General features: G+C 45.1%; 1 protein-coding gene across 1 annotated transcript in view; it reads left to right on the plus strand.

Annotated features, from left to right (window-relative positions):
- Positions 1–22,019, plus strand: part of pvrl2l (PVR cell adhesion molecule related 2 like) — a gene marked incomplete at its 3' end in the record, with an annotated part of 205,882 nt that overhangs the window by 157,179 nt on the left and 26,684 nt on the right. Inside the window, exons 4-6 of the mRNA XM_083782012.1 lie at positions 1,368–1,661; positions 8,988–9,105; positions 10,842–10,990. Coding sequence (XP_083638138.1) covers positions 1,368–1,661; positions 8,988–9,105; positions 10,842–10,990 — 561 coding nt within the window. The remainder of the gene's footprint in view (positions 1–1,367; positions 1,662–8,987; positions 9,106–10,841; positions 10,991–22,019) is intronic.

Raw genomic sequence — 22,019 nt, forward strand, 5'->3', positions numbered from 1 at the left:
CCCTCTGTGTTTCATTACAGGCGCGGCAGGATGCCAGGTGTATATGCACAACAAATTGATTGGACTTCCTCCCACCTCCTTGCTCTCCCTTGTCCTTCTATACTCATCTGCTTACACCCCCTCACCACCACCAACAACAACAACCTCTCCTCTCTGGTGTCTCTCTCCCCTCACTTTATCGACTGCTCTGCTTTTCTATATTTCTGCAAATGTTTTTTTTTCCTTCACATAAACATTTCAATAACGTACATTGAAGCTTGGTCTAGAGGGGTTCACTGCATCCAAGACTGGCTGCCTAGCCCTGGTCCAAGGCTTACAGCGAGCCTCTCTCTGACGCCTTGTGGAAGTACCTTCCACAGCCCTCTGGTCATATTTCCACTTCCGTGCGCTGTTTTTCTAATACCAGCAAATAAACAAAACGACGTAACCACTCACCGAAACAAAGCCTGCTAGACCTTGGTAAAAGTCTATTCTCGAACCTGGGAAGCGTCTCAGGTCCCCAGTTTCTCTCTAAAATGCACTTTGTGCCATTTTAATAACGCAATGTACCCTGAATTGAACTACGGTAACGCTATCCTACACTTGCGAACCGCCAGGATCACATTACTGGCTTCGAGGTTCGAGAATAGACTTTTACCAAGGTCTAGCAGGCTTTGTTTTGGTGAGTGGTTACGTCGTTTTGTTTATTTGCTGCTATTAGAAAAACAGCGCACGGGAGTGGAAATATGACCAGAGGGCTGTGGAAGGTACTTCGACAAGGCGTCAGAGAGAGGCTCGCTGTAAGCCTTGGACCAGGGCTACTGGCTGCCATACCCTTGTGAATGCTTCCATGTCATCACAGAGTAGATAAGTTAGTTCCTCCAGAGGAACCACACTCATTACCTCATCATCCAGTGTAGGAGTGTCCCTACGAATCCAAAGCTAGAGTATGGTCTTTCTTGCTATGTATACAGTATTAGAGCATTCCGGTTAATTTAGCGTTGTCTGTTTTTTTGAGGGGCGCTAGCCCCGCCTATATAGCCTACAGATTTTGTAGCCTACACATAAATTCAGGTGTCATCTTACACATGTAAGATGACACCTGAATTAATTTTCTTGGTGAAAAGAGGAGTACGACGGCAAGAGCGCTCCTCACTTCACACAAGTGTGATTTTGTTTTCTGTGTGATAACCAATTTTTTTCTACCCCCCCTCCCCCCACCCACCTTTTTCTTTCATCTCTCCTCTCCTCTCCTCTCCTCTCCTCTCCTCTCCTCTCCTCTCCTCTCCTCTCCTCTCCTCTCCTCTCCTCTCCTCTCCTCTCCTCTCCTCTCCTCTCCTCTCCTCTCCTCTCCTCTCCTCTCCTCTCCTCTCCTCTCCTCTCCACAGCCAAGCCCAAGAACTCTGCCGTGGCGGTGACTGTGCAGGCAGGCGCCAAGCCGGTGGTTGTGGCCCGGTGCGAGGCGGCAGAGGGCAAGCCGCCGGCGTCCATCCGGTGGGTGGCGTCCGCCGGCGGCAACCACTCCACGCGCAGCGAGCCCGCGGCCCACGGTACTGTGACCGTCCGCAGCGAGTACCAGCTGGCCCCGACGCCCGCCGACGACGGGCGTGAGATCTCCTGCATGGTCACCCAGAAGACCCAGGACCGACCGTGGGTGTTCCCTGTCAAGCTCTCCGTAGAGTGTAAGGAGAAAGTGCACACACACACACACACACACACACACACACACACACACACACACACACACACACACACCAATTTCCCATCGCTAGTTTAACCCATCAAGAACTGAAGCCAATTATAAAAACAGTTTTCTGAAAACGGTATGTTGCTATAACAGTGGTGCTCAAACCTTTTCAAGTCACGGATCCCCAACATGTATTTGTCCACCAACACCCATTTCAAAATACTTTGTTACAGGGACCCCCAGAAGCAAAGATTTTAGTTAAAAATGTTGTGTCTTTAAAAATTATATATATATTCGGGCGCCTGCTGGCCTAGTGGTCCATGGCGCAGTGGTATCAATAACGTTAATAAAGTTACCTATTACTTTTTGGAGTTACTGGTCATGTGAATTCAGAGTGTCATTTTGTATGTTTTGTTTAGATGTGGTACAGTGCAGAAACAGGAAACCTATGGCAGAGAGAGAAGGGATGACATGTGAGAGATGACGGGAGTAGCATTTCAACTCGGGTCCTCGCGACTCACAAGGAGCATAAGGGTCATTGACTGGCTGAGCCAACAGGGATCCCTCGCTTGACCCAAGCTTCAGACATCACTAGTATTTTACGGCATGTGCAGTTTGTGAATGATTTAACCATGAATCACAATGCAGTGGTTAAATCCCACAATATACAGTGGCTTATAGGGGCCGGGGCATTCAGACTTCAGAGAACATCAGGAATACAGTATATATAGGTAGAAAGGGTGTTCATTTAGGACTGAGGCCCATTCTAAAAAAATGCCTTCTAAATCCTAAAAGTTTTCTTACTGCTCAACCTTTTTCATGTCAAGGACCCCCAGAATTTTCTGTATTTGGCCGCGGACCCACATCTGAAAATATGTTGATCCAGGGACCCCCCAGGAGAAAAAGATTTAAGTTAAAAGAAAGAATAGAATATCCAAAGATTTTCGCCCGATTTTCATCTCTTAAAAAATTAAATTACCGTAATTTCCGGACTATAAGCCGCGGCTTTTTACCCATGATTTGAACCCTGCGGCTTATACAACGGTGCGGCTAATCTATGGATTTTTACAGCTAACGCAGAGCCATCTCAGGCTCTGAGCTAACGTAGCTGCGGCTTATAGTCCGGTGCGGCTTATAGTCCGGTGCGGCTTGTATATGGGATTTTCCCTAAATTTGGCTGGTGCGGCTTATATTCAGGTGCGGCTTATAGTCCGGAAATTACGGGTATACAAAAATAGCTATATAATAGCTATGAAATCTAAAATGACAATGCTTTCCTGGTCTTAATGGATTGATGCAGTTTTGTACAGGCGAAGAGGCATGTCTGGGCCGGCTATTAGACCTGAGGTGGTTTCCCAGAAGCGATGTTGTCTAATGTCAGTGACAAGTTTCACGGCACCCTGACAACGGTAGCCTTGATAAGCATTTCAGCATATGCTCCTTGTTAGATATACTCGACTGCATGCTCGAAGTCACATCATTCAGCAGGTTGCCAATTTGACCTTAATGGTGGCATGTTTGTTCAGGCTGCAGGCCTGCAGCCAGCATTATACAAAACATTTATATTTTGTTCCTTATTCAGCAGCCTCGAGGTTGCTCATCCATACTATCCATTATCCACGGAGGTTTGACAATGTCCTAGCAGTGCAGGCAAAAAAATATTAATAACACTATTTTCAATACGTTGATGACAAATGCAATGGATTCAGCAAGTCTGTGTGCATAATGGCAAAATGGCATAATAACCTTGGGGGTGATTATAAGTTGCGATTTATAAAAAATGCTACCGTAAAAGAAACTTGCTATGTTACAGCAGAACAGCATACAGTGCCCTGAATAGAATTCTATGTCGGCTGGCAAGACACAGATTCATGAATTTCAGATTACTCAAGCGCAGCCCGTAATACTGTCCTGTATTGTATTATTATTAAATTGGTTTTATTGGTTTTTCTACACACAACAAGACATACCAACATACATACATACACCACTAGACTACACATAAGCATACACTACATTAAGAACGCCTTGAGAAAAAATACTGAAATACAGCACCAAAACAGACACACAATAAAATAAAGTAAAATAAAAATATAAAGGTAATAAGGTTATATCATATTGCATTACATTACAATGTTCTCAAACAGAACGTCACTTTGTCCTGTATTTTATTGCATAAATAATACTGCTTGTCGTTTTGGTAGCTGCACCAAGTTATTGCCTTTTGATTGCTTGTTTTTATTAATTATTGTTTAAATTGCCCCGGCCTATTTCAAGGCTATTCAATTTGACTTCTAATAGTCAAATTAGAGTCAAACAGTCTAGTTTAATTCAGTGGCATTCAAGTGAGATATTTTCTAAATTGTATAAGCAGCAGAATAATAGCAACAGAATAATAAATAAACATTACTTTTCAGAGCGGAAACTTAGCCTAAATTTGTATTGGCTGTGAGAGGCTGGTAAGGGACCAGAATATTGGATAGTGGGGCCCTTGTCCCAGAAAAGCCAGTATTGCATATCGGCTTGTAATGGAAACGGCCATATGTACTGTAAATAGGCCTACTTCACGAAGTACAGAAGTGCTTCACTTTTATCTTTCACGTCACCAGTTTTGTTTCATGATATTATTACTGTAGTTAGCACATAGCATGAGCAGTGATTGGTCAACATTTAAAGCCTCACTATGTAACTTTTTTTTAATGCATACAATATACGGTAGACTACTGTATGTTAATACAATATAATTTATACAATTGGGTTGGGGAGGGACTTAGTGAAGGGCTAATTGGCACCCAGTGTCAAATTTATCGTCAGAGTAAGCAGGTCGGCTCTATTAGCTTTTTCTTTTCACTGTTTTGTTTATTCAAGATTTCAGGGTATACAGTAAATCAGATAATATAACAATATATGTGACACACCCATATGGGACATACCAAAAAGTACATAGTATAAATGTCATATAACCACCATATGCCAAATATTGTGGTAACGTAAGAGAAAAAGAAAATTGAATAGTCCTATACTAACAGGGAAGTGACACTGACAGGTACAAACCACATAACCTGAATCAAGTTTTGAAACAAAAACAAGACAAACATACGACAAGACAAGACACAACATGGCATGGTCATTGGTCACCCCTCCAGAACATAATGGACGTGGCAGTGCACCCACACATGGTTCCTCATAATAAATATACTGAACAACCCAGCTGCGTCGGAGATCATGTCTAGCATGCTCAGATTCAGGTTTAAACTCATTCAATCTGGAATAGCTTGGAATTGCAAGTCATTTACAGGAGGAAGTGTCCTCAAATTTGGATACCGAGCCTCTCAGGGTACATCTAATTTATTCTAATTTAATAAAGTGGACTACATCTCTAATCCAGTCAAGATGGGTTGGGGGAGCAGAGGACTTCCATTTCATCAGAATTAGACCCCTAGCTAAAGGCCACCAAATGAGCATTGTATTTTGGCAGTAATAGAGTAGGGGGAGAAATTCCAAAAATAGCCATCATTACATTTGGTTCAAACGGTATCCCAACACTCCTTGACATAGTGTCAAAGATCTCAGTCCAATATCTACGTATAGTCAGGGGATATTAATAAAATCAAAATACATTTCTTACCAAGAATATTCTTCACCAATGTGTTTGTAAAGGTGTCTACTAACATATCCCACATTGGTTTCATTTAGAGGAAAGTATTGTTTAATTTCTGTTACATTTTGAACAATGTTGAGAAGGATGAGGCCTCACAACGCTTAGCCACAAACATTGTGTAATAGGTACAGGAAACCAGCATTTCGACAACAGTCTTCCTCAGGGTTTTACATTCTGAGCAAAACTTCTTTTCCATTAATTTTGTTTCCACTATCGCATGTGTTTTCTAATTAAACGGGGTGACCTGAAAGCCATGTGGCAAGGCTGCATACTGCACCACAATGCCTCTAATGCCTGACAGCTACTCCCCGTTTCCATTCCCAGACGGCCAGACCATTTGCTGCATGTCACTCTCCTATTCTCTTTCTTTGTGTTTCATGTCTCTCTCTCTCCACTGTAGCTATCAACTATAAATAAATACAAAATAATAGGGGAGAAAGCTCAAAAAAGAAAATGGCATTGTATTCTTGAACATGTATTGATTGCCAAAAAGGTAATTGTCCACTTTGTACACTGGAGTAAACTGTGATCAACAAATTTAGTCACAGACATCCTTGTACAGCAGTGGTTGTAGGCTTGTAGATCTGCTATGCCTCTGTCTCATATTATTTGACAATTTGGCCAATCTTTGACCAGTTTGTATAGAATAGTTTGTCCATTATTTTTGACGCAGTAATGGTCTTTTTTTAGGTAGGCCTATTAAGAAGTTCCTAAAGGTCCTTAAATTCCCCTTTAAATCCTTAAAGAAGTCCTTAACCCATTCTGACCGGGCACCCATTTTGGTGTCAGCATCATGTTATGCTTTAGCTATTTAAAAATAGCAGATCTACAAGCTCATATCGCGCCACAAAGTGGCGCGATACGAGCTTGTAGGTCTGCTATTTTTGAACAATCGAAGAACGACTGACATTTTTTTAAATCTGATCTCAGGTCAGAATGGGTCAATCAGACCAGTGTGTGTCCAGCGGAAACCTCGTATGAATCTGATCTCAGGTCAGAATGGGTTAAATTGAAAGCCCCCCCCCCCCCAGCACCACCCACAGGTTGAGAACCACTGTTTGACAGTATATCCAAACAGACAGAGTCCTGACTGTGTACAGACGTCTAATCCTTGTTTCCTTACAAGTACAGTTATCACCCTCCAGGTATGATTGCCTGGGGGATATCATCCACAACCTTTCCTTAGTTTCTATATAAAGCACCACAGAAGCCGCACATGCTGTTTGATTATTCATTATGACAGTAATGGCTAATTTAAAACATGTACAATAAATATAAACATGACCCTTTATACCAGGGCAGCAGCAGGTGAATGCTATTGTCTAATTGCTACTGTCACTATAGACATGCATGTTTAATTAAATAAAACAATTACCTTTCAGAAATGTCAATGCAGTCAATGCAATGATTGCAGTGTGAACATTAAGACATTACTTAAGTCATGCATGTTATCAGCACATACAGTATGTGTCATGGGCCTGTTTGCACGCACGCACACTATCTGCAAAGAGGAGGTATGAATTCATACAGGCTGCTAAGTGCAAGACATTATAAGCTGATCGGGGTGTGTATGTTTCTCACACACACGGCCTGGGGCAAGCCCTCACACTTATTACCTGACAAGCTGTCACGTTGACTGCTGCCCTGTGTGTCTTAAGTCTTACTGCAGCTGTCATCTACATGCATAAATGTATGTGACACTGATTATATGCCTGTGTTTCCGTCTGTATGGATCAGAATGTGAGCATTCATTAAGATGAAAATATCTCACGCATGCAATATGCACGCACGCACACACACATGCGCGTGCACACACACACACACACACACACTGCTCAACACCTTACCTGTCAAGCTGCCAAGTTAATGCGCACACACACGCACGCACGCACACACGTCACACACACACACACACACACATATAGACTTATTGGTCCTGATTCTTCAAAAACGAAATGCGCCAGAGTGTAACGGTGGCGGAAACAGATATCGTATTTATCCGTCCGATCAAGCTACGTTGAGATGACGTGTTATTCAGAGAGTGGTGTGTACCACAGGTGCGCAGGTGTATCGCAGGTGTATGTCATACTGAATGCAGCGGGTGCAAAGTGATCGGAAAAGCACCCGACAACCTCATCTGCATTGATCCACGCCCAATTTCATACCATAAAAGGCTTCAAGCATGACTCAGCAGACAGCAGTTTGTCTGAGATCACAGCCGCGGTCACTGCTATCGAAGCTTGCAACGGTGCGTGCTCCGCTGAAGCAATATAATTATAATTTATTTAATTAAGTTCGGGACCAAGGCGGGTGCTCTCTATGCAGAGGTAAAACATATCCGATATTAAAAATATCTGATATGTCAATGCAAAAGTCGTCTTTTCAGAGAGAGCGAGAGAGAGAGAGAGACGAGAGAGGGAGGGGGGCTGCATGGGCCCTCGACACTGTTGCGCGATAAAGAACAGTAGCCCATAGCCCCATACATTCATAAGTAAATATATTATAGGCCTACCTCGTAGGCCTGGGATCCTCTTGTCTGAAGAAATTATAATCCAGTGAGTTTATCCAGTGAGTTAAACTATTCTGTGTGTGGCATCCATGTGATCAATATCAATATACATTATTATAAATTCTGTCTGTCTGTCCGTCATGTTCACGAGTGGAGGTGAGCTGGTTTAAAACTGATATGACTGGCCGACTTTCAAACACGCTGCATTCATTAGGCTATAAATGTGGTCTTCTATTTTTTATATAGGGCTAATTAGCCCTATTCATTTTCCAATGTGAATCGGATCGGCAGCACGCTGCTGTCTGCCCCCCCCCCCCCCCCCACACACACACACACACACACACACACACACCGAAACAACGTTAGATTCGTACAGTGCAAAATGCAGATAAGTGTAGGCCTATGTTCTTATTATAATTGTGAGTTTGTTTTTTAACATGCAGTCCGCGAGAGCCGATCTACAAGCTCACAACGCGTTGCACTGCGAGTAGCCTAGAGAAGGCTGTCCAGTGAGCAGCGCAATCGCGCATGGCATGCTATAGAAATATCCTAATAAATAAATAAAAAAGGTGTCGGGGCTTGCAGGGGCAGTTTCCTTATGGGACTCTATAGGCTAACTTGCCTCTAGAATGCATGCATTAGGCATACAAGTGCACTCGGCTTTTATATATATATATATATATATATATATATATATTGTTTTTTTATGTGCTGATCGACCAATATGTTGGGGGCACATGCCTACATATTTTATCTGAGATTTGGGGACTATTTATTGATTCAGCATGAAGACTAAAGCCTTCTGAATAAATCTATATGCAAGTGTATGCTTCCGCAAATTTCTCCGCCACCTAAAGAGGTGGCGGAGGATTTAGCGGAGTTTCCGACGAACCAAAGTAAGCGTCAAGTTCACGGCCATTTCCATGAATTCCAAATTAATGTGGGAAATCCACGTAAATGCCTTTCCGCCAGCGTCACGGCAATATATCAGCGGAAACACGTTGAAGAATCAGGCCCATAGTCTTTGGTGCTTGTTTGTGGTGAATAAACTGTTTCCTCACACACACACACACACACACAGAGAGAGACTTATTTTCTTGGGTGCTTGTTTGTGGTGAGTGAAGTGTTTCCTCTCTCTGTCTCTCTCTCAGACCCCCCCACTGTGTCCATAGAAGGCTATGATAACAACTGGTATGTGGGCCGCTCCGATGCTGTGTTGATCTGCCAAGCTAACGGCAACCCCGCCCCCACCACTGTCCGCTGGACTGCGTGAGTAGCTGCTGCGTTACTATACTGTGTATTTGTTCCTTTGTTCCTTCATTCCAGTGTTGATTTTGATAGCAAATTCTGATGTAGTTTTAGCCATATGTAGTCATTTAGTTTCAGTTACAAAAGGTAATCTGAAATGTTTTAGTTTCAGTCTAGATTTAGTCTTAAGGGTAGTTGTATTTATACAATGTAGTTTCAGGAGTGGAGACCAGTGTCCGCTTAACACTGCCACTCTGTTCTCAATCACCTCCCACCTCCACTCAACGGCCACTCCCCATTCACAATCACCTGTATCCACTACACCTGCCTCCTCTCACCACAGCCAATCCCTGGTGCAATCACCACAGTATAAATACACCTGCGATCGCGATCGCAAACACTCACAACCCACTCATGGGTTGTGAGTACTGTACTGCAAAGATGGCTGTCAACTTTAGATTTAGTCGACTAATCTGGAATCACAGGAATGTCTATTCAGTCAGTTCATTGTCAAAGCACTTCTCAACGTATCCATCCACCCGTCCCTCCACCTATTCATCCACTTCTTAAAGCTTACAACCATACTTTCATTCCATGTATTCATCCGTCCGTCCATCCATCCATTCATCCGTACTGAATGAATGTGTATTTTGGGAGTCTTGTGATAACAGCGGCGTCTGCACTGATGATCTCCTTAATGATTTTCTTATTAATGTTCAACATTATGCAAATGTTCTTTTCACATCCTGTCCTAATGGGTAGATGGCTTGTTCTATGTGAGTCAGTGAATGTGATGAAGTAAGTGTGTGTGTGTGTGTGTGTGTGTGTGTGTGTGTGTGTGTGTGTGTGTGTGTGTGCGTGTGCGTGTGCGTGTGCGTGTGCGTGTGCGTGCGTGCGCGCGCGCGCGCGCGCGCGCGCGCGTGCGTGCGTGCCTGCCTGCCTGCCTGCCTGCCTGCGTGCGTGCGTGCGTGCGTGCGTGCGTGCGTGCGTGCGTGCGTGCGTGCGTGCGTGCGTGCGTGCGTGCGTGCGTGCGTGCGTGTGTGTGTGTGTGTGTGCGTGTGTGTGTGCGTGCATGCATGCATGCCTCTTGTGTGCATTGTGTGCCATGTGGGCCTGTGGCTGCATGTACAGTATGCGCCAGTATGTACCTTATGTTGGCATGCTGAGCTGTCTCTCACCACATTTTCCTCCTACAGGAATGTCTGTCATCACGCCTTCCCCTCACATCCATATCTCGTGTTTCATGTCTCTCCCATCCTCTCTTCTCTCACCCCCCACTTGCCAGTGCCCTCTCTCTCCCTCATCACCTCCCTCTCACCATCTTTCTTTCTTCACTCTATCCTGTTCTCTCTCCTCTCTCCTCCCATTCTGTGATTCAACCTGGCACCACTGTTTTGAGCATGTCTGCATCATCACTTTTGGGGAGGTGGGTAGCAGATGTGCAAGCTCACAGTGCTTCAAAAAGTAATCACATTTTTTACTTAAGTAAAAGTATCAATGTATAAATACAATGATCAATCCCCCCCACCATGTCAAACAGTGACTCATGGGTTAGTGAAGAGCTCCATCTAGCGTAAAAAACACTGAAAACACGAAGTCTTGTCTTTCTCGTCTTTGGCACCTTTGAAGAAAAAGACAAAATATCTCGTCTTTGGCACACAAAGTAGTTGGTTGACAGCTACCGGCGAGCGACTTGAGTGTTACAACTTGAATTAGAGCAATTCCGGAGTGTCACTGAGATGTCTTCCTCTCCGCAGAGTGTCGGGTCCCATGCCCGACACGGTGATGGTGGAAGGCAACCGCCTGACGGTGAGGAAGGTGGACGACGCCGTCAACACCACCTTCGTGTGCGAAGTCAAGAACAGGGTCGGCGTCAGCAAGCACCAGGTCACCACCATCGTCATCGGTGAGTCCTTCCAAAACAAATTGACGTAGCCTACCGTGCATACACATGCACCCACGCACCACGCGCGTGCGCACGCACACACACACACACACATTCAATGGTATGTTACGTTTTTACATAGAAACAAACATGCTATTAGTACACTGAACCTTCATCACAGATCGATATAATACTGTACTAGCACACATGCAGAAGTAAAAAAAGTCACACCTTTAACACACGCATACAGTATCACTGTACAGTACAACACACACACACGCACGTGCGCGCGAGTGTGCAACTGTGCATGGGCATACACACACATGCACATCTATGCACATCTACGCACATGCCCGCACACACACACATACACACACACACACACACACACACACACACACACACACACACACACACACACACACTGGGATCAGGGCAAGACAGGGAGCCACAGGCATGCTGGTCTCTCTCTCTTGTGTTTCCATTGGATGTTCTCTCCTTTCTGGCTGTCTTTCAGTGGTGTTCCAATCAAAGCCTTTCCCCCGTCTCAGGGCCAAACGGTGCACCAGGAGGCCCGTCTCAGGGCCAAACGGTGCACCAGGAGGCCCGTCTCAGGGCCAAACGGTGCACCAGGAGGCCCGTCTCAGGGCCAAACGGTGCACCAGGAGGCCCGTCTCAGGGCCAAACGGTGCACCAGGAGGCCCGTCTCAGGGCCAAACGGTGCACCAGGAGGCCCGTCTCAGGGCCAAACGGTGCACCAGGAGGCCCGTCTCAGGGCCAAACGGTGCACCAGGAGGCCCGTCTCAGGGCCAAACGGTGCACCAGGAGGCCCGTCTCAGGGCCAAACGGTGCACCAGGAGGCCCGTCTCAGGGCCAAACGGTGCACCAGGAGGCCCGTCTCAGGGCCAAACGTATGCCAAACTCCAAACTTTTGGAACATCACACGGAAAAGCCCTGCTCATTATCTGTCCAAACCTAGAAGGGCCTGGGGAGAGGGGGCACCCTGCAGGGGGGAGAACCACACTCATGATTGATATTGTACGTGTGTTTTACTTATTTATTGATTTATGTAATTATGTATTGGGGATGGGGCTAGTTTATCAGTAATGGATGAACCCTGTTTATCACCGTTTGGCCCTGCAGTGAGCACACGTTAGAAGGGTGCTATACGTTCTTGGTTGGAGGCCAGGTTCTGCTCCTTGGTTTAACACAGTTGGGAATCAGTTGGTGTGAGCCAGTTTGCTCCAGTTTTTTTTTTTTTTGCTTCCTATTTCTCCCTTTCCCTTCCCGGTTTATTTGATCTCTTCTCTCTCTTTATCTCATAAACTAACACGTGTCTTTAGCTTAAGCTCTGTATTAGTATTATTTTTTTTTTTTTAAGATATTTTTTTGCGGCTTACGCCTTTTATTGATTTTTTAAGGGACAGATAGTAGGCTGACAGGAAACGGGAGAGAGATGGGGGGATGACATGCGGTAAAGGCCGTGTCGGGTCCGGGAGTCGAACCCGCGGCACACCGCGACTGGATCACCAGTCCGGTGCCCAGACCGTTACGCTACGGCCTGGGCCATTATTATTATTATTAGTAGTAGTTTTTACTTTTCCTTTCTACCCTTTTAATCCCTTCTTTTTCCAAGCCTGGTCCGTTTGCATGCTCTCTCTCTCTCTCTCTCTCTCTCTCTGTCTCTCTGCTGGGTTTGACTCATGTGACATTGTGCTGCTGTTCAGTGATTCTGCTGCTGTTGCCACACGGTGTTCGGTTGGTGCCTTTACCCCCACTTCTCACACGCGTTGACACATTGGTCACACACATTGGTCATGTATACATGCACACATGCACGCACGCACAGTCGCACACACGCACACACGCATGCACAAGCACACACACACACACACACACACACACACACACACACACACACACACACACACACACACACACACACACACACACACACACACTGAGCTCAATCATACAACAGTGGGCTTTGTATCCATCAATCCATTTTTGGCACGCATGCTAGTGAGCCATGCTTCAGTGACATCAGAGGCGGACTTACCTTTTACCTTTTTTTATTTTTTTATGATTTGAAATTGTAAAGTATTGCAATCCAATTCAAGTGAGATTCATGTTTAGTTATTGTATATTTAGTATTATGGTTAAAACATTGAGAGCTCCTGCTCTGCTGTTTGCACTGCAGTCAGTGACGCTGTGTTGTGGGGTAGCTGTGGAAACCCCTGCCAATGTCGCTGGGCATGGCAGCCTGGCAGCCTGCCATGGCATTTTTTTCCCGGCATTTTTTCCCCGTCCGCACCGCTTTGCCGCGCGACTGAAATGCACCGCACAGCCCAGGGGGGCCCTGGAAATTTAGTCTAGCCCGGGGGCCCTTGCGATGGTCAATCCGGCCCTGAGTGACATATACTGCATCTCCCTTGGCTTTTTCTACCTGTTACTGTTGTTGTTATGGTTTATAATGACTGCACTGACCTTAAAACGAGTTTTCTTTCATTTTAAAAAAAAAGGGAAAAAGAAAATTAAAAAAAGAAGGAAGGAAAAGAAAGAAGAGAAAAAAACCGAGAAAGCTACATTTACAGAAATCTGGGGGATAATCTTGAGATTTGCTTGAATTGTATCCTGTAAGAACAAAGGCTTGTTGTGGAGCCGGGGGATGTGTTAGTGGGGAGGTTTAGATGTAGCTATGTAGTACAGTACAGGGGATGTGTTAGTGGGGAGGTTTAGATGTAGCTATGCAGTACAGTACAGTGCAGGGGATGTGTTAGTGGGGAGGTTTACATGTAGCTATGCAGTACAGTACAGTACAGGGGATGTGTTAGTGGGGAGGTTTAGATGTAGCTATGCAGTACAGTACAGGGGATGTGTTAGTGGGGAGGTTTAGATGTAGCTATGCAGTACAGTACAGGGGATGTGTTAGTGGGGAGGTTTAGATGTAGCTATGCAGTACAGTACAGGGGATGTGTTAGTGGGGAGGTTTAGATGTAGCTATGCAGTACAGTACAGGGGATGTGTTAGTGGGGAGGTTTAGATGTAGCTATGCAGTACAGTACAGGGGATGTGTAGTAGTTATTCAATCGCAACGTGTTAATAGTTGTCGTTGCTTAAATATACAGTACGTACTGTATGCAAAACCCTTCAGACACACCTAACAACTTTCACTTTCAATATGTTTCAGAAATAGCTGAAATAGCTCACACACAATGTGTCACATCATTTTGTAGATCGGCTATTTTTGCGTGCCACTGTTGCACAGTGATGTTCATTTATGGAAAAATATGAATCGTTTAAATGTGGATATATGAGGTTTTTGTCTGACAGCGACGGTATAAACAAAGTGTTGATGTGTATGCATATTGTTTCTTTAGTGTTGTACACAAATACACGCGCAGTCGCGCACACCGCTCACACTCACACAACCACGCACATGCATACACACACACACACACACACACACACACACACACACACACACTCTCTTGGCACAGACAGTGACTCATGCACACGTATACAGCCTCTTTCTAAGGACCGCGGATCAAACCAGAAAACTGTGTTACATTATGTGTTAACCGTGCCCTCGGTGGCGAACGGCCCCCTATGTTTCATCACAACAGCTTGACTAGATGGTACTGTTCACGTACTGTGAAGTTTGTGAACCAGAGCCAACACCACATCTGTGGGCTGAGAGAGGGCTGGCAGGCATCATAAAGCCTCTATATTCTATATTCTGCATGAGCACGGCACAGTTTACAATACCACCACTGCTATACAGCGCCACAGTGGTATAGCTGTCACAAATTCACCCACCAGTATCTATTCTACATTTAATGCCTAAGAGAATCGACGTCTTAGTCATCTTCCGGATTCATTTACGCGTTTCCCTGCATTTGCAGTTTTTCCTGCATTATAATTGCACTATGCAGTACCTGTCATAGCGGATAGTGGGCAGCATCCGTACAGCATCCGTCCTGGGAGGTCAGTTTACGATGACACACACAGACACACATTCCTGAAATGTGTATGTGTGCATATCTTTGCAGCTGTACAGTTGGTTTTATCCTCCGTCAGTAGCACAGCATTATATGAACATTTCCTCTTGGCGGTAGTGAATACAGTATACATGAGAATGGAGTTTTAAATGTAGAATTCACAACAATGGCTGTGTTTAATCACTGCTCAGTGGGGGAAATATGAGGGACGTCTGCTCTGGGGGGGGGGGGGAAATCTGTAATGTATTTATTGATTGCTTTATTGATTGGATGTTGATGTCATTTCAACCATGAAGTAGTAGTGCAGAGTGCGGCCATGGTAGCTAAGCTTAAGCATGGAGACAGTTGAGAGATGGGTTGTGAATATATATACAGCTTAGTACAACTTATTCAGGAAAGTACAGTATTGTTACTGTTAATACTTTGCACTTTATACATTGATGAAATTAGTAACAGATTTCATTAATAATTTAGCACCTTTCAATTCACCCAAGGACATAATTAAATATAATGAACTAGAAAACACCTCTACCAAGGTGTCAGTTTGTCTACTGTATGTATTATCATATCTGATATACTGTATGTGTTGCAGTGCATGCTATGTGTTATGTGCATGTGTCGTGTGTCAATGTACAGTAGCAGCTCAGAGCCTCTGCCCGAAGAGCAAGTCTATCATCTCCCTTGGTTTAATATTTTTAATATATTAAATACATATATTAAATAGCAGATCTACAAGCTCATATCGCGCCACCGAGTGGCGCGATACGAGCTTGTAGGTCTGCTATTTTTGAAAAATCGAAGAGCGACTGACATTTTTAGAATCTGATCTCAGGTCAGAATGCGTTCATCAGACCAGTGTGTGTCCGGCGGAAACCTCGTATGAATCTGATCTCAGGTCAGAATGGGTTAAAGGTGGGAGTGTAGCAGAGTGAAGACCAAAAGCCTAATGTCTCCCCCAGCCCACGTGGATTCCCCTTTAGGCTGCTATAGTGGATAAGATGTTTGGCTTAGCGCGGCGTCTTCCTGGCAGAACGAGGATGGAATCCCGGGTGTTACACAAGGCAACTGCTGTGAAAATCCCTTCTTCCAATTGGCCCAGCCAAGACAGACCATCCAACTGTGTTATGTGCAAATCAGTTCTTTAGCTGCTCAAGATATCCTTCTAGCAGACAAATGAAGACAGGAGCCATAACATTATGGTGAAGGTAATAAAAGACAATCAATATGTAATAAAAGCTCTCCAAAGGGGGGAGGGGGGGGGGCATGCAAGAAATACATACAATCTTATTTAGAAACACCAGGCTATCACTGCCAAGGTTACTCTCATTTTATTGACTAGACAAGACGATACAGTGACATTGTAACAGGCACCCGCGATTAATCACTGCAAACAGTCTCAGTATCTTCCCGGTGAGAACATGAGAACAGGCAGGGTTGTTTTGCCATGTAGACTTCCGGTAGCTTAAATACTACAGTAGCACAATAACCGCTCTCTGCTTTCCCTAATTGCGTAAAGGAAGCCAAAAGCTGCGGTCTGTACCGTTTAGGATCTAAACCCCATTAGGTGCAAGGGGGAAAAAATGGAGGCGCTTGGCTTTAAATAATGTAGGAAGGAACGCAGCGGCGGCTCTCGTATACTGCGTACGAGGAAGCTCCAATGTGCCCCGTTAATTTCCCTGCTGAGAGCCATTAATGGCTCTGGTCGGTCTTGTTAAACGTCAGGATGAAAGCCGATGTGTCCGTATATAGCATCACTGTGCGCTATGAAGGCCTTTGCTGCTGCTGCTGCAAATTATGTGAATTACACACACATAATTGCACAACCAGATACAGCATCTATGCATGCAGTAGTGCCCTGTAGACCAGGTATAGCTGATCAATACTGAGGTGTAATGCTGCGTTCACACAGGCAGATGCAAACAGATTCATAACATATTTGTCGCTTTGTATCTTTGTATCTGAAATTGAAGTCAGTTCAACTTATTTGTAGCTTTGTATCCTTGTAGCAGCAGTTGGATTTGCTTTGTAGCTTCCCTTCGCTGTCTCCCATTGAAAACGAATGGTAGACTGTATCTTTGTATCTGCCCGTGTGTGTGAGTGCAGCATACAGCTGTGTAATACTAATTATGTATCCCATGGCCAGTTCTGTGATTGGATAACTTAACCCATTCTGACCTGAGATCAGATTCATACGAGGTTTCCGCCGGACACACACTGGTCCTGATGAACCCATTCTGACCTGAGATCAGATTCTAAAAATGTCAGTCGCTCTTCAATTTTTCAAAAATAGCAGACCTACAAGCTCGTATCGCGCCACTCGGTGGCGCGATATGAGCTTGTAGATCTGCTATTTTTAAATAGCTAAAGCATAACATGATGCTGACACCAAAATGGGTGCCCGGTCAGAATGGGTTAAGATGGTTACGTTTAGGCATTAGAATTGAGATGGTTAAGTTGGACAATAGGTTGTAGATGGATAAGCTTAAGCTTGTAACCTCAGGCCTTAGGTTGCAGATGCTTAGCAGCTAAGATATGCATACTGTACGTGACAAATCCCACTAATGAGTGATATTGTCAGGGGCGTGCATACGTAGACGCCAAGGGGTGCTTGAGCACCCCTTAGTGGCCCTCTCTGGACCAACATGCCCTTTTGAACGTCAATTTTTGTACACTATTTTTTCTTGTTTTGTATAATTAATTTGTGTATAGTATCTTATAGCACTTAATTTGGACCATGCGGGCGCTGACTCGGAGGGGGAAGTGAGGGAAAAAGATAGATCTACTAGCGCATGGGGCTGCACCGCTGCAGAGTGCAGACTGCAGCCCCATGGCCATGAGCGATGTGGATCTATCATTTATATGGAACGAACGTACGCTTAGCTTGATGCTAATGCGACCCCCCCCCCCCTCTCTCTCTCTCTCTCTCTTTAATGCGCGATAGAGACGCGTCTCCCCCTCTCTCTCTCTCTCTCTCTCTCTCTCTCAGCAGGGAATGCTTCAAATTGACATTGGTTGTTCAAGTTAAATTGATGTGTTGATGTTATTATGATATTTACCATAGGCAATATGCCAATATTGAAAAAAAGTTAAAATGACCAGAGAGCAGGCTCATCAAAAATGTATGTTAGGCTATTTCTGCTGTGCAGACCCGTTTTTGACCCGAAAATAACGACTAATCGGAAATAACCGATTTTTTTCATGTGGGTCGGTGGCAATTGGACCCCTCCACCTGTGAAGTACTGGATACGGCTGTGTGTGTGTGTGTGTGTGTGTGTGTGTGTGTGTGTGTGTGTGTGTGTGTGTGTGTGTGTGTGTGTGTTAGAGAAATGTTTTGTTGCAGCTCGCTGCAGCTGGTGGTTCCACGCGCCAGATAAGGTGCCCTTTTGTTTCACTTGAGCACCTGCCCCTCAAATTGTCTGTGCACGCCACTGGATATTGTAAACAATTATAAACGGATTAAAAGAGGGTACAAACGTATCAACATACATGTGCCTGTACCTGCTGTAACTGCCTTGGCATCTGGAGTATGTTCACTCTCTCTGTCTGTTCTCTCCCACTCTCTTCCTCTTGCAGTGCGTATACACACATATTACACATGACTCACTGTTCTTCTTCTTCTTTGATCCTCACCCCCACCTACCATTATACAAAATCTGTAGACACTCTCCGTCTCTGCCTTCCTCCTCTCCCCATCTCCCATATGGAGCTGGTGGAGGTCTATCTCTCAATAAGAAAACCTTAGATGGTTATGGGAACTTTACTGACCGATACCCAAAACAAAAGATAATCCCGCTAAATGTCTTCACTTACTGTACATCATTAAAGATGTATTGCAACGTTTCGGTCGCTCACCTGATGAAGGTCTGAGCGACCATTTATTTGTGTTGAAGTGGTACCCCCACTTCAGCGTAGATGTCGCCGCGGCGGGCTCAGGTGTGCCCTGTACATACGGCGCATACTCACAAAGAGAAGGGAGGTGGAGGAGGGTGGGCAGGAAGAGATGCCGATTGAACAGATTACAGTTGGTGGAAGTAGGAGAGATGGATAGGCGTCAGAGAGATAAATGTGGGCAGAAATCATAGAGCTGGAGGTATACTGTAAGTAAGTACCGCCGTACCGGTAAGTACGTTCTTATTTGCACTTCTTGCAGAGAGAACTCATTCGCACAGTGCTTTACATACTGTACATACAGCAGAGATAACGACCCAGCGGAAACGATTCAATGATTAAAAAGAACAAAAACACAAGCTGTACAATTTAATCTCACAAAACAAAACAGCTGACACGGTACACACCGAGAGGGAAGGGAGAAAGATCAAAGACATTCCACACATTGTTTAAACATGAGTGCTTCTAGTTGGTTCAGGTAGACAGACAGACAGACAGACAGCATATAGATGGAGGCAAACAGACGGCAAAGAGATGAAGACAGACAGACAGACAGACAGACAGCATATATTGTAGATGGTGGACATATGGGGTGCAGAGATGGAGAGACACAAAAGGAAAATCAAATGGCTAGAAAACAAAGGAAAGACAGGCTCTGTGCGTTCTCTCTATACCTCCTTCCATCCCTCTAACCAGGTCTTTTGTGGCCAGTCCAGCTGGCACTGGAGTCAGGGCTGTTCTCTCTCTCTCTCTCTCTCTCTCTCTCTCTGCCCTCCTCACTCACACACACACAACACACACGCATGCACGCACGCACACATACATACACCCGGCCCTGAGCAATTTGGTGCCCTAGGCAGGATTTTTCGTGATGCCCCTCCTCTCCCCCCTCTTGTTCCAGCTGTCCATTGTACTGCTTTACTGTCAATTTAGTAAACACAAGTAACTTCATGGAATAAATTGTGGCCTACTTGCAGTGTTGCAATTATATTGTCGTTTTACTCCACTAGTAGGCTATAGTAGTAGGCTGCTAGGCTATATTTTCCAGCCTCACTGTGGAGACATAGATATTATTATATATTGTAGACACACACACACACACACACACACACACACACACACACACACACACACACACAACCTCTGAGTAGGGAGTAGTGGAGCACCACTTCCTGGATGGCCTGTGGCAAGCCACATAGGCCATCCGCTGGAAACACACGTGCACACACATGGATATACACGCGCGCACACACACACACACACCACAGAGACAAATTGGACCACACAGCTGCACACATGGGGAGAATAATCAGATAATGTAGCCAGGGGGGAAACGTTGGCATGGAATCCACTCCCAACGAACCCCTGCATGCACCTAATAGAACAAAGGCCTGTGTGCACATGCATGCACGCACGCACGTCATATATAAAGTATATATACTGTAGTGTACTGTATATCATTGCTGTCTGGCAGAAACTCATCAATTCCTTTTTATTTTTTCTGCTTTTTTGTACTCAGTTTCACACAAAAGCATCAACAGCAGCAGATCCACAAGCTCAAACCGTGGCGTGAATCGACACACTTTGAGCATTTTGAATTTGAATCCTGAAAAGTAACAGTTTTGGACATGAGGTTTTTCTGCCCGACAGTTTTCTTTTTTCCCACACATAACGAGGACACACATACTCACAGCCCAGGCATCATAATAATCCATGGCTTTCTGAAGTCCCAGGCTTTAATGTACAAAGGCCTATATGATGTGTGCCGTTACAGACGGGAGTTGGCTTCCTATATTTACACTAGCAGTCAGTTCCCATCTAATCAACACTTTTGATGCCTCTGACTGCAGTTCAACTGGCGAGGCTGCCGGGCCACAAAATATCAGAAATGCTGGAGTGAAACCCACAGTCTGCTTACTGCCAAAAAGCACAAACGCGATGCCGGCACCAATGACTAGTTTACAATGTACACTTGGACACCCGTGTACGACTGACTTTGGCCAGACATTGATCAGTAACATTAATGCATATCGGCAGCATAAGTGATTGGTTTGGGAAAAGCGTGACACACAGTAGCGCGGCGGAGGGCGAAAGCCCTGGAGAGAGAGAATTCCTGCGGGGAAAGTGTCAAACTGGCTCTCTGTCACCACCAGGACTTCCCATGACAACCAGTGGTGTAAAGTAACTAAGTACATTTACTTAAAGGTAGTGTAGGTGATTTCCTTTGATTTAAATAAGTGTTAAGAAGCTCTATATCGTGTCATTGCTATAGAGCGTTTGTTCAGTAACAGGAGTCTCCATGTCTCTCCAGCTTTTTATTAAACACAACAGTGCCAATTATCTAATGTAATCCTGGGCGCTACACTTCCTCTGCCAACCTGGGGGGGGCAGCGGACTGACCTCATGCCTCCTTCTATGCATGAGGAGTCCAAGCTGCTTCTTTTCACCTGACAGAGGGGAATTTCCCCGGCCGGACGTAGCGCGTGGAAGGGACACGTTATTCCGACCAGTTCCTTTCCCCTCCATCAGGCGCCCCGGCTGGCCAGGGGGAGGTAGTTTTAGAGACCAGGATTACTGCATGTTTTTGTGAGGGTATCTACCCTAGGGGACACGGGGAGAACATGCAAACTCCACACAGAAAGGCCCTTTCGCCAACCCCCGCCTCGGGTATGGGCACTGATGACGCGGAGGAGGGAACACGCCGCCAGTGCCCACAGCGTCCCCAGCGGGAATCGAACCCAGGACCTTCTAGCTGTGAGGCGACAGCACTACCAACTGTGCCACCGTGCCCCTGGGATACCAATTCTATCCAATGAGGATAAAGAACGCAATGAGGATAAAGAACGCAGTCAGGATACAGATTAAGTGGAATTGTAAGTGATGACACAAATAAATGAGCAGACAGAATTGGAACTGGAACACTATATAAAGATTAAGCTCATAAATAGCTACTGTGCGCAGAGTTTGCCGGCAAAACCCCCGCCGGTGCGATGGAAATGAGATGTGTCGAGTAGGAGGCAAGAGTGGGGAAACTACAGGATAAATTCCTTTTGACAGTTTTTGATTTGCCAGCCCATATGGTTTATAATATTCCTTTGAGGTTAGGAACATTCTATCTGCACTAGTACTAGGTTGTTTTAAACGCAGTGGAGAGTAGCGAT

The sequence above is a fragment of the Protomyctophum parallelum genome (genome assembly GCF_964188405.1).
Source record: "Protomyctophum parallelum genome assembly, chromosome: 1".
In the NCBI taxonomy this organism is placed as follows: domain Eukaryota; kingdom Metazoa; phylum Chordata; class Actinopteri; order Myctophiformes; family Myctophidae; genus Protomyctophum; species Protomyctophum parallelum.